Source organism: Gopherus evgoodei, chromosome 3 (assembly GCF_007399415.2).
Source record: "Gopherus evgoodei ecotype Sinaloan lineage chromosome 3, rGopEvg1_v1.p, whole genome shotgun sequence".
Lineage (NCBI taxonomy): Eukaryota > Metazoa > Chordata > Testudines > Testudinidae > Gopherus > Gopherus evgoodei.
In genome coordinates, this window is record NC_044324.1 from 199,124,242 (window position 1) to 199,136,711 (window position 12,470).

General features: G+C 41.0%; 1 protein-coding gene across 9 annotated transcripts in view; it reads right to left on the minus strand.

Annotated features, from left to right (window-relative positions):
- Positions 1-12,470, minus strand: part of CCDC88A (coiled-coil domain containing 88A) — a 356,902-nt gene that overhangs the window by 50,773 nt on the left and 293,659 nt on the right. For all 9 annotated transcript variants that reach the window (XM_030557801.1, XM_030557800.1, XM_030557794.1 and 6 more), the window contains 3 exons: positions 11,474-11,660; positions 848-993; positions 70-162 (listed from right to left, as the gene is read on the minus strand). In XM_030557801.1, the coding sequence (XP_030413661.1) occupies positions 70-162; positions 848-993; positions 11,474-11,660 (426 nt within the window). The remainder of the gene's footprint in view (positions 1-69; positions 163-847; positions 994-11,473; positions 11,661-12,470) is intronic.

Below are 12,470 nucleotides of genomic sequence, written 5' to 3' on the forward strand. Positions count from 1 at the left end.
ACAACTGGGTCCTTAGCTTGTTTAAATATCTGGTTATACTCATTTCCACAAAATATATTCAAGCAGTACCTTCTGGGAGGAGATGGCTCATAAAATTTATACTGATCCATAATCTTCTCTTCTAATTTCTCCTTTTGTCGTCTCAATTCATTTAACTTGTCACTGTAAACAGAAATTAATCAAAATTGTTATTTTGGCAGTTATGTTTACACAGTATTACATGTTTCTTTGCACTTTTAGGTATCTGAGAGCAGACTTTTTCACCTAAGAATAAGCGGGAGCCGCATAGATATTGCCAAGAAACAGAGGTCTCTAAGTAATAAAGAAGAAAGAGAAATACAGAAAATATGATGTAAAGAGATATCTCAATGAAGACATATTAAAGACTTTCATGGGCCATTTACGGTCTTTAATATGATGTAATGCTGAACTTTATGAACACAGCATGCACATATAGGATACAAGAAAGTAGTATTTAAAAACACTTTCTTTTTACTGCTAAAAGAAGCAAAAGTTCTCTACTGGAAAAAGCAACAGAATTTTCAAAGACTTCTGGGATGCTTGTTTGAAGTGGAAGGAGGAATAAATTTTTTTTTCATTAAACCCACATACCATAAAAAACATGTATTTTTAATTATTTAGTTTTAAAAATCAACATGTCTGGTTATGATTATCAGCAGTTCATATATAATGCAATTACTTTAGTTATGTTTGAAGAAAAAATACAAGAGAATAGAGTATGAGTGTATTATGTAATGTATCAGGCAGTAGAAGGTGTTTTTTTACATTTGTAAGCTTGCCTTGCCATATTTATGAACAGCGGTTTCATAATTTTGGATATACCTACATGTACTGTCTCTGTTCAACGTGGAAAAGATCCTTGCTTTCCATATTCTGCTCCAGTAATGTTCTATTTTGTAGCATTAATGTCTGAATTTGATCAAGTAGATGTCTGTTTTCTTCCTCCAGATTTCCTTTAAGCTGGCTAAGCAACTGTTAAAAATGTACAGAACAGGACTTAATATAAAACTGAGCACACTGTCTGATTTATAGGCTTATCTAGAAAATACAAGCAGGACACACAAAGGCTTCAGTAAATCAGGCAAGAGACATAGCAATATCAAAAATAAACTCAGAAATGTTTCTTTTAACATTTTAATATTTTGTTAATTGACTGGATTCACTTTACCTTGCACAGCAATCATAATTGTAATAGAAAAGTATCTTATTAATATAGGAGTCAAGAAATTATTTTTGACCTAAACTCTTGACAGTGAATACCAGGACATACATTACAAAAAAACCCAAAAACCATTTCCTTTGTTTTTGAGATGAGTTTTAAGGGCATTGTTAAGTGTTGCAGCAGAACACTGTGGCCCTGAAATAGCTTATTGCCAAGCAAACACTAAGAGAAGCTGAAGAAGCTTTGAAGTTCCTTCAGTGGATAGTTTCAATTATCCTTTCTGAAGGATCTTTTTTGGGAAAAAACCCACTCACAGCAGGAAATGGTGTCTTTTCCAGGGATGCCACTTTTGCATTAACTATAGAGATGAAGAAGAAATCTCTGGGTTGTACTATAATGCAGAATTTCTGGACTTGCTGAGTAAACCTTTCCTATTGCTGGGTGTTTTCCATTCTTCCCTAATGATGCCCTTGAATGAGGAATTGCAGGGAGACAACTTGATTTTGGATAGAAGATTTAGCTTGCTTGTCTTCTTTCTCTGGCAGCCACTTCTTTCCTCCTCATAGTGTCAAACATATCTATGGGCTTATCTACATTACCGGCTTCCACAGGCAGTGATTGATCCAGCAGGGGTCGATTTATCACATCTAGTCTCGACATGATAAATTGACCGCCAAGAGCTCTCCTGTCAACTCCAGTACTCCACCAGGGTGAGAGGCACAGGCAGAGTCGACGGGGGAGTGTCAGCCGTTGACTTACCACAGTGAAGACACTGTGGTAAGTAGATCTTAGTACATTGATTGTGTAATTTAGATCTCCCCCAGTGTAGACCAGGCCTAAGACCGAGAACCTTTCCGATTTCTCTAGTTAGAAATTATGCTATGAAGCTGAGAGTTCCCCTACTATGAAAACTCATGGGTTTTTTGTCTTTTACTTTATTTTTGCTTTTAGAAGATGGATTTTCATCAGAGGATCTGTTCCTTTTCTTACAGACCTGTCTCCCCACACCTCCCCTGTGACTTAAGGTTCATAGGGCGATGGGGGAAATGGAGCAGATGAGGGGAGAGGTCAGCTTATTGCCCCCGTACTCATTATCCTCCAATATGTAATTAAAGAGGTAATGTTAAGAGTGCAAATCCTCCTTTTGTGAAGGAGATTCAGATAAGCAGGCCAGACTCCTTGCCTAGTGATTCAATTGCCTACTTATGCAGGGAGCTTCTTTTTTTAAAAAATGGATTGGGCTGGAGATTGGGGGAATTCGGATTCAGCATTGAAGAATCTCTGGTGAGGAGGGTCCAGTGTGCTCAATCCATGGTATTGAAGAAGATTGACCTTTCTTTGCTGAGGTTTCTTCGGAGGAATCTTGGCCTGTGCATAGGGAGTGAAAGGCACCAACATGGCCATTTAGACTTTTGAACCCTCTTCTCCTAGTAAGAAAGGGTCCCACAGATTTTGAACAGCTATGGCATAGCTCTTCTGTAGCTCTTGAGAGCACCAGGAAACAAAGCCTCAGGAAATTTTGATTCCCAAGACACTAGGATAGAGTAGGAAAAGATTTTGCTCACTGATGTCTCTAAATAAGCTTTAAAAGCCAAGATGCTAATAAACAAAGTAAAAACACTGAACTGCCACTCTATTTATACTACACACACAGAGAATCTAGCTGCATGCCTAGAAGGGGACAGGACCCATCTTCAGAGCCCATGGATAAGTCTGAATGGCCTCTGATATTTGCAGGAAAAGAAGGACAAACCCAAATATCTTGGACTGAAAGAGAATTCAAAATCCAGGAAAAAAATATTCGAAAAATATTTTATAATCTTAAAATTTGTACTACAGTTTCATTTTTCTAACATACCACCTATATTTAGTCAGGAAAATTGTCTAGCACCTTGCAATGTTAACCCAGCCAAAAAAGTTCATGCAGCTACATTTAAAAGTTTGCAGTACCAACATTTACAGTGACTCTCAGAAACCTGCAGTTTTTAGTGTTCTGATCTCCTGGTGATTTCTTAATTTCTATTACGCATTAAACTGAATTACTATCTATTTATTTCTTTATACATCCCACGCTCACTATCATCAATAAACCCTTTAAAATAATTCCAGAATACCTGCTAAGATGAAGTGGAATTTTGTCTCCATAACGAATATGATGTAATGATACTGAGGAGGAACTATATCCAATGATAGTTTATTTCTGTCCAGTCACATCTTGCTTTTAGTAATAAAAAGCTAAACTGTGGCCTATCCTGTGTGCCAGTACAAGGGAGTAACAGAGTGTTGTAATATTTGGGCCTCCAAATTTACCTTAATTATGATGAGCTCAACTGTGAGAAGCGAATTAAAGTTTATAAAATATCACAATAACCTTTAATTAGAAATGTTGATGGGAAAAGGTAAAAAGGGAGACAAAAAAGTCTAAATTAGTCCAAACAAAAAAAGGCATACTTTCAAGACCGGGTTAAAATCATGCCTAGTAAACAAGAGAAATGTGGAACCAGAAATCAATGGACCAAAACTGATGTGTCAGAAATTAGCTTAATTGATGAACAAAATAATAAGGGGATGGGTTTATTCCATTCATCACTCCCTTTTGAGGTTTTTGAAAAGAAAAGACTTGGGGGGGAAAAATTAGCAGAAAGTAACTGCTGGCTGGGAGATGAATGGACAGGAAAGGAGCAATCTTCACCATCATGGCTGCCACCCTACCGTCTCCTGGGACCCCAGGATCCATTGTGTCATTGTTGGGCCTTTGTCATCCTAAACACAAGTGATGTCCTGACCAGAGTGGGTCAGAGAGAGAGAGACGGGGATCCAGATGACATTGCCATCTCCATCTTTACTGGCTCCGGCTAAATCCCAATCACTACCCTGGGATGTGACATGTCTTATCCCCTGTCTCCTCCAATATGTCCTTTTTCTCATCCACTTTATTTCTTCTCTTTCCTATCCCTCACCTTTTGCCTTCTGTCTAATAACAACCCATTTTATCTGGCCACAACACTGATGTATTCCTGTGACAAGAGAGGCAACTAAAGGCAATGCCTTAAACCAGGGGTGGGCAAACTATGGCCGGCGGGCCACATTTGGCCTGTCAGACCATTTAATCTGGCCCTCAGCTCTCTGCAGCTCCCAGGAAGCAGCTGGCATGACCCCCTCCAGCTCCTACATAGTATGTGGAGGCATGGCCAGGCGCCTCTTCATGCTGCCCTGTCCACAGGTGCTGCCCTCGCAGCTCCCACTGGCAGTGGTTCCCAGCCAATGGGAGATGCAGGGGCTGCGCCTGCAGATGGGGCGGTGTGCAGAGCCACCTGGCCGCGCCTCAGAGCCAGAGGGAGGACATGCTTCTGGGAACTGCGTGCAGTAAGCACTGGCTGGAGCTTGCACCCGAGACACCCACCCCCCGTGCCCCAATCCCCAGCCACAGACTTGATCCCATTCCCACTCTCTGAATCTCTCGATCCCAGCCCAGATCCCCCTCTTGTACCCCAAGCCCCTCATCCCCAGCCCCACCCCAGAGCCCTCATATCTCCCCCAGTGCCCCAACAGCCTGCCCCATCCCTGATCTCACTTCCACCCTCCGAACCCTTCCATACCAGTCTGAAGCCCCCTCCTACACCCCAAATCCCTCATCCGCAGCCCCACCCCAGAACCTGCCCTCACACCCCTCCCCCATACCACAACCCTCTGCTCCAGCCCTGATCCCTCTCCCTCCCTCTCAACCCCTCGGTCCCAGCCTGGAGCCCCCTCCTGCACTCCAAACCCCTCATCCCCAGCCCCCCACCCTTCCCTCCTGCACCCCACCCTGGAGCCCCCTCCCACACCCTGAGCTCCTCATTTCTGGCCCCAACCCCAGCCGGAACCCTCACCCCCTCTCCCACCCCTACCCCCCAATTTTGTGAGCATTCATGGCCCCACCATACAGTTTACATACCCCAATGTGACCCTCAGTCCAAAAAGTTTGCCCACCCATGCCCTAAACAGCCCTATGCTGGTACAACTTTGCCAGGTCTCGGCGTGGCTATTAAGACCAAATGCCATGCCTGTGTTTTCCAGCAGCGAGGTTACAAGTGACTCCACATGAAAGACAGAAGTTGCATTTTCTCTTGTTGCTGTTCTTTTCTCTCCCTTTTTGTGTATTTGTCTCACTTTGTTTTCTCGGAAACAGGTTCAGAATTTTACAACAGCAACAATGACAGCTCCTCCAGTCCAGCTCAACTAACTTTCATTCTTTTCCTCACAAAAAAACCAGGGATTATTATTGGGGCTGTCAAGCAATTAAAAAAACTAACTGCAATGTTAAACAATAATAAAAGATCATTTATTTACATATTTTTGGATATTTTCTACATTTTCAAATATGTTGATTTTAATTACAACACAGATTACGAAGTGTACAGTGCTCACTTTATATTTATTTTTTATTACAAATATTTGCACTGTAAAAAACAAAAGAAATGGTATTTTTCAATTCACCTAATACAATACTGTACTGCAATCTCTTTATCATGAAAGATGAACTTGCAGGTGTAGAATTATGCACAGAAAAAACCTGCATTAAAGTACAAAAAAAAGGGGATTCAAAAATAAAACAATGTCAAACTTTAGAGTCTACAAGTCCACTTAGTTCTAATTCTTGTTCAGGCAATTGTGCAGACAAACAAGTCTGTTTACATTTGCAGGAGATAATGCTGACCGCTTCTTATTTACAATGTTACGTGAAAGTGAGAACAGGCGTTCATATGACACTGTTGTAGCCAGCGTTGCAAGATAATTACGTGCCAGATGCGCTAGAGAGTCATATGTACCTTTGTGCTTCAAGCACCATTCCAGAGGACATGCATTCCTCCATTCTGCTCAACAACAATACAAAGCAGGTCAATATAAGCATGTTCATTTTCATCATCTGAATCAGATGCTACCAGCAGAAGGTTGATTTTCTTTTATGGTGGTTTGGGTTCTGTAGTTTCCACATTGGAGTGTTACTCTTTTAATACTTCTGAAAGCATGTCCCTCTCAAATTTTGGAAGGCAGTTCAGATTCTTAAACTTTGGGTCGAGTGGTATAGCTATCTTTAGAAATCTCACATTGGTATCTTTGTGTTTTGTCAAATCTGTAGAGAAACTGTTCTTAAAATGAACAACGTGTGCTAGGTCAACATCTGAGACTGCTATAACATGAAATATATGGCAGAATTCGGGTAAAACAGAGCAGAAGACATACAATTCTCCCCCAAGGAGTTCAGTCACAAATTTAATTAAGGCATTATTTTTTTTAAAGAGTGTCAGCAGCAGTGAAACGTCCTCTGGAATGATGGCTAAAGCATGAAGGGGCATATGAATGTTTAGCATATCTGGCACATAAATACTTTGCAATGCTGGCTACAAAAGTGCCATGCGAATGCCTGATCTCACTTTCTGGTGACACCGTACATAAGAAGCGGGCAGCACTATCCCCCCGTAAATGTAAACAAACTTGTTTGTCTTAGCGATTGGCTGAACAAGAAGTTAGGACTGAGTGGACCTGCAGGCGCTAAAGTTTTACATTTTTTTGTTTGTAATTTGCACTTTCACAATAGAGATTGTAGTACAGTACTTGTCTGAGGTGAACTGAAAAATACTATTTCTTTTATCATTTTTACAGTGCAAATATTTGTAATAAAATAATAATATGAAGTGAGCACTGTACACTTTGTATTCTGTGTTGTAAATGAAATCAATATATTTGAAAATGTAGAAAAACATCCAAAAATATTTAATACATTTCAATTTGTACTCTGTGGTTTAAGGAGTCAGGTCAGGCTATACGTGATACCGGAATGAAAGTAGATGGTACTACCTGCGAATTAAACCCACTGCCTTGTGGGTAGCCTGGGTGGATGTAAGGCTAAGGGAGCAACCCCTGACAGAAAAGCTCCACTGCCTTTGGGTGAATTCAGGAGTACTTAGGGCTATGATAATAAACTCAGACAGAAAATCTGGAGTGGAGCCCTAAAGGTGATCAGGTACTAATATTTTAGTATCTTATAGACTCATAGACTCATAGGTCAGAAGGGACCAATCTTTTCGGCAACTCCTGCAGTGGATCGGGTACCAGATATATTGGTGCTTCCTCTCCTCTGGATTTTACTGGTGATGCCGAGATGGAGGTCCTAATGCATGGGAAACTCAGGGTTTCCATATCATCCGCCCAGGCATGTGCCCTGGAGAGGTACTCCAGCTTCGCTTCGAGCGTTGACACAACATGGGAGGCAGCAGTCACCAGTTCTAAGATCTTACTTGATTGGCACAGAATTGAGTGCCAGGGGCTGTCTCCAATGGTGGGAGAGATCATTGTATCTCACTAGACAACCACCGTGCACCATAAAACTGGGCAGCCCCCAGACAATAGGGTGTTGTCTCATCACAGTCTGCCTGCTTCACTGGGTGCTTGGAGCTTAGCGTTTTATAACTTGACAAGCGGACTGTAACCAATGCATCAGGCAAGTCAAGTAAAAGAAAGAAAACATCCTTAAAGATAGGGTGCTGGAACGTTCACACCATGACAAATGGCCTATCTGAGGACCTTCAACAGATCAACAATGTATGTAAAACTGCCGTGATCAATGACAAGCTGAAATGACTCAATGTGGAAATCGCATCCCTCTAAGAAACAAGCCTAGCATCAAGCATATCTCTCAGAGAAAATGACTACACATTTTTCTGGCAGGGAAAAAACTCAGAAGAAACACGAGACCACAGAGTGGGATTTGCCATCAAGAACTCATTTCTGAGGGTATGTGAGCCACCTACAAATGGATCAGAGAGAATTTTGGCACTACGCTTGTTCGCATCTGAAGGCCCAGTCAACCTTGTGAGTGTGTATGCCCCAACACTCTCCTTGTCTTCTGACATCAAGGACCAGTTCTACGACCAGTTGAAAAGCACCATCAGCAAGATTCCAAAACACGGGTATGATTTCTTGCCAGGGAAGTTTAATGCAAAGGTGGTAGCAGATCATGAAGCAACTGTCTTGGTCAACACGGAACTGGTACGATGAATGGAAACAGTCAGAGACTGCTAGAATTTTGTTCCTATTATGACCGCTGTGTAAAAAACTCTATTCTTCCAGACAAAGTTGCAACAAAGTGTCTTGAAAACATCCCAGATCTGGCCATTAGCACCAACTGGATCTTATCATCACAAGGCTTGCCAACCTGAACATCGTCTTCATTACCCAGAGTTATCGAAGTGTTGACTGCAACACAGATCACTCTCTGGTATATAGCAAGGTCAGACTTAAACTAAAGAAAATACATAGATCTAAAGTAAAAAGATGTTCTTGTATTAACCTCAGTGCTGTAGCGGACCAAGAAAAGTCACAGCAGTACAAGAACATACTACAACAATCTCTTGACACCATCCTAGGGGAAACGTTTCACCCTTAGCCTCACAAATATTTTGGAGTGCACAGCTCCATGCTATGACCATGGGAATATTTTCCTTATTTAGATCTAACATGCCATAAAGGCAGTCCCAGCGTACTTTTAATCTGCCAAAGGCACATCTGTTCCGCCTAATATTGAAGTGCTCCTTGCTGACATCCAGGTTTCCTGTGTAAGGCTACATGAGCCACGAGAGTAAAGGGTACGCTGGGTCTCTCCAGGATCATTATGCATATTTCAACATTCCCCACTTGAATCTTCTGGTCTGGAAAGAAAGTCACTGCTTGCAGCTTTCTGTACAGGCCAGTGCTCCTGAAGATGTGCGTGTTCATGTCAGTGAAATTCCCATGGTGATCCACAAGCGCCTGAAATTCCACAGAGAAATATCCCTTTCTATTGAGGTACTCTGTCGCAAGATGGTCCGGGGTCAAAATTGGGATGTGCAAAGCCATCCACTATTTCATACACATTGCCAGGATTCACAGCCCTTCACAGCTGGATACCATTAATGGCTCTGCAAGTTTGCATTAATGCAGCCCCAAGGTGGACTTCCCAACTCCAAACTGATTCGTGACTGTGACCGACCAGTAGCAGTCTGAAATTGCCAGTTTCCACACAGTGATCGCCACGTACTTCTCCACCGAGAGGGCAGCTCTTATTTTGAGGACCTTGTGCTGCAGTGCTAGAGTGAGCTCACACACAGCTCCAGGATGGTGGGTTTCTGCAGTGCTTGTTTCCTGAGCCCAAAAGCGATGGTCCACTAGGTGCAGCTGCTCCATGAATGCCAAAAGTAATCTGGTGTTGATTCTTTCCATGGTACAAAGGAAGTCAGGCACCTTTTTACAGTAGGCAGCAGTGCAGGATCCATCCTTTCAGACAGAGAAGGAGAGTGTACAATAAGCAGGGCCCATTGAAAAATGGTATGAAACTCAGTTGAAAGCCCAGGGAATGATGGGGTGGAAAAAACGGCATCATGGGATGTTGAGCCTGCACTCATGATGCACTGCAATCCATGCTGCCTTCCCAAAACTCCTAGCTGCAGAAGGTAGAAGAGTAGCACAGTGTGATAGCTACACACAGTGCACTGCTCCCTCTGTCAGTGCTAGAGAACCAAGTGTGGATGTGCTCTGCCAACAGAAGGAATGTTGTGTGAAGATAGACAAGAGATGTAATTATACTGGTTTTGGATTGTCAGTGTAACTTGAGTCGACAAAACTCTGTACTGTAGACAAAGCCTAACTTTGTCCTTCCTAATTTACCCAAAAGTTTCTATAACAGTAGAAGGCAGCAAATGTATGGTTATTTTATTTCTGTTGAAACAAGAACTTGTCCACTTACACGGATTGCTTTCAGGCATTTAAATTAGAAGCTGAGGAGGGCATGCACGCCTTTGGTGTTAGATAAACAAATACGTTTTGTTTTCCTTCTAAGAAAGATCACAGACAGCTTTCTGTAAAATTTGTGATAAAGATCTTAGCATCCCACTTGAGAAGGATCTTGTTCACTTGTTCACTGGTTCACTGGTTTATGGTTCATGAATCAGTTTTTATTACATTAATTGCATTAGACTGTAAATTCTTCATAGCAATTGTCATAAACAGATAGTTAAGGGTTAATGCCTCTTTTACCTGTAAAGGGTTAAGAAGTTCACCTAGCCTAGCTGACACCTGACCAGAGGAACCAATGGGGGAACAAGATGTTTCAAAAGGAAAGAGGGAAGTTTCCTTTGTTTAGAGTCAGTTTCAGCCAGAGTGAAAAAGATCAAGGAACCAGTCTCTTACCAAAGTAGTAAGTTTTAGAAAGGAATACATAGGTTTATGTTTATTTTCTTTTGTAACTTGTCTTTGTGCAATTAGGGGAATTATCAAATTGGGTATTCTTGCGTGTATTAAGGTTTTTGCCCAGGGGAACATCCTGTGTTTTAAATTTGTTGTCTGTGAGATCAGCTTGTATGCTGTCTCCCAGAGGTTTTTTTTTCTTTTACTTTTCTTTTCTTTAATTAAAAGCCTTCTTTTTAAGAACCTGATTGATTTTTCCCTATTTTTTAAGATCCAAGAGGATTGGATCTGGACTCACCAGGAATTGGTGGGGGAAAGGAGGGGGGATGGTTAAATTCTCATTGTTTTAAGATCCAAGGGATCTGGAGCAGTGTTCACCAGTGACTTGGTGGAGGAGACTCTCAAGGCTACCCATCAAGGGGAAGGGGGGAAAACAGTTAGAGGGGAACACAGAGTTCTCCAGATAACTCAAAAATCTGGATGGTGGCAGTGAGATCAGATCTAAGCTGGTAGTTAAGCTTAGAGGTATTCACGCAGGTCCCCACATGTGTACCCTAAAGTTCAGAGTGGGGGTGAGACCTAGGAGAGCAATGATTTTTCATAAACTTGGTCAAATTTGGGCAGATCTTTTAAGGAGATGGCAAAAGACACAACCCTTCTACTACAACTACAGTAAGACTAAAAAACTAAGGTACAGAGGAAAAAAAACACTGAGAAGTGCCTTGCTGAAGCAAGAGGAGTTCTTCCAGCACCCTTCACTGGTGATAAGAAGGAACTGAGAGCATGCAGGGCTGGTGGCATAAGCAGCAACGGAGGGCACTAGAGCTTGCCTGATGGATATCACTAAGGGAAAAAAACTCCAGCAACGGTGCACGCAGCATGCACACACCTAACATGGAATGGACATGAGCAAGCACTCAAAAAATGGAGAGGTTCATTTTTCTTCTTGACAGTTATATCAGCTGTTCGATTACCTACAAAAGCAGATACATTAATAAAAAGTTTAGCACATTGCATAATATTATCTGCATTTACAATGCTATAGTAATTGAAGTATTAACAGAAGAGATTAAAAAACTAACTTACCTCACACTGATTATTCAGTTTTGTAGATGTAATATCCAGTTGTTGGTACTGTTCCTTCAGTTTCGAAAATTCAGCTTCTAATCGTGTTTGTTCTAGTTTGGAATTGTTCAATAAGCTTTTCAAATTCTTATGGTCAGTTTGAAGAACTTCATTCTCTCTTAAAAGTTGATTGTATGTATGATTTAGCCTGTAATTAAAAGATGTCATATAAGAATATTATAGATAAAAAGATAATACATATTTTAACCACAATTTTGTTTCAAGCATGTAATTTCCATAATTCCATGGTGTTTGTAACATGAGTGACACGCATGCTTTGGAAGGATATATATACTAATTAATAGCCTCTAGTCACCAGTTTGTTTAGATCAAGATATTCTACTCTATGAAAATTCTATTCTCATTAAGAGATAGGAAGAGTGATTGACTTCTGGGAAATAAAATTATTACAGAATTCAAATTGTGGGCAAATAATTTTCTTCTAAAAATGAAATACCTTTTATATTTTAACTCAATGCTTGGGAAAAACAAAAGACTGCTGAAAGTTTCCATACATTTAAAAAAGGAAAAGATTTAAGTGAAACTTTTTTTTAGACAAAGTAACCATAGTTACTCAAGTAAAGGACAATAAAAGCAAAGCAGGGGTTTACAGTAGTACACTAGATCCTATTTAACTGTGGAACCAGACCAAAAAAAGAAGGAAACTGGCTGCACAGGAGAGCAAGACATTCCATTATTTGGAGTAGAAGCCATGTGTAGTAGGTGGGATCCTTCACTCTTTAGAGGAGTCTGACCTAAGCCCAAAGAAGTTCAAGAGTGGTGAGAAAATGAGGCAGGGAAACGTGTATGTATTTTTATTGTTTTGGACAGATCTGTAGATTTCTTGTACTAGCTAAAGTAAAGAACAATTGTGTTTAGGAACCCTATAAATTCTGTCTATTTGCTTTTAACTATCACATGTCCTCAAAGAGGTGAATTGTAAATTCAGAGGACCATA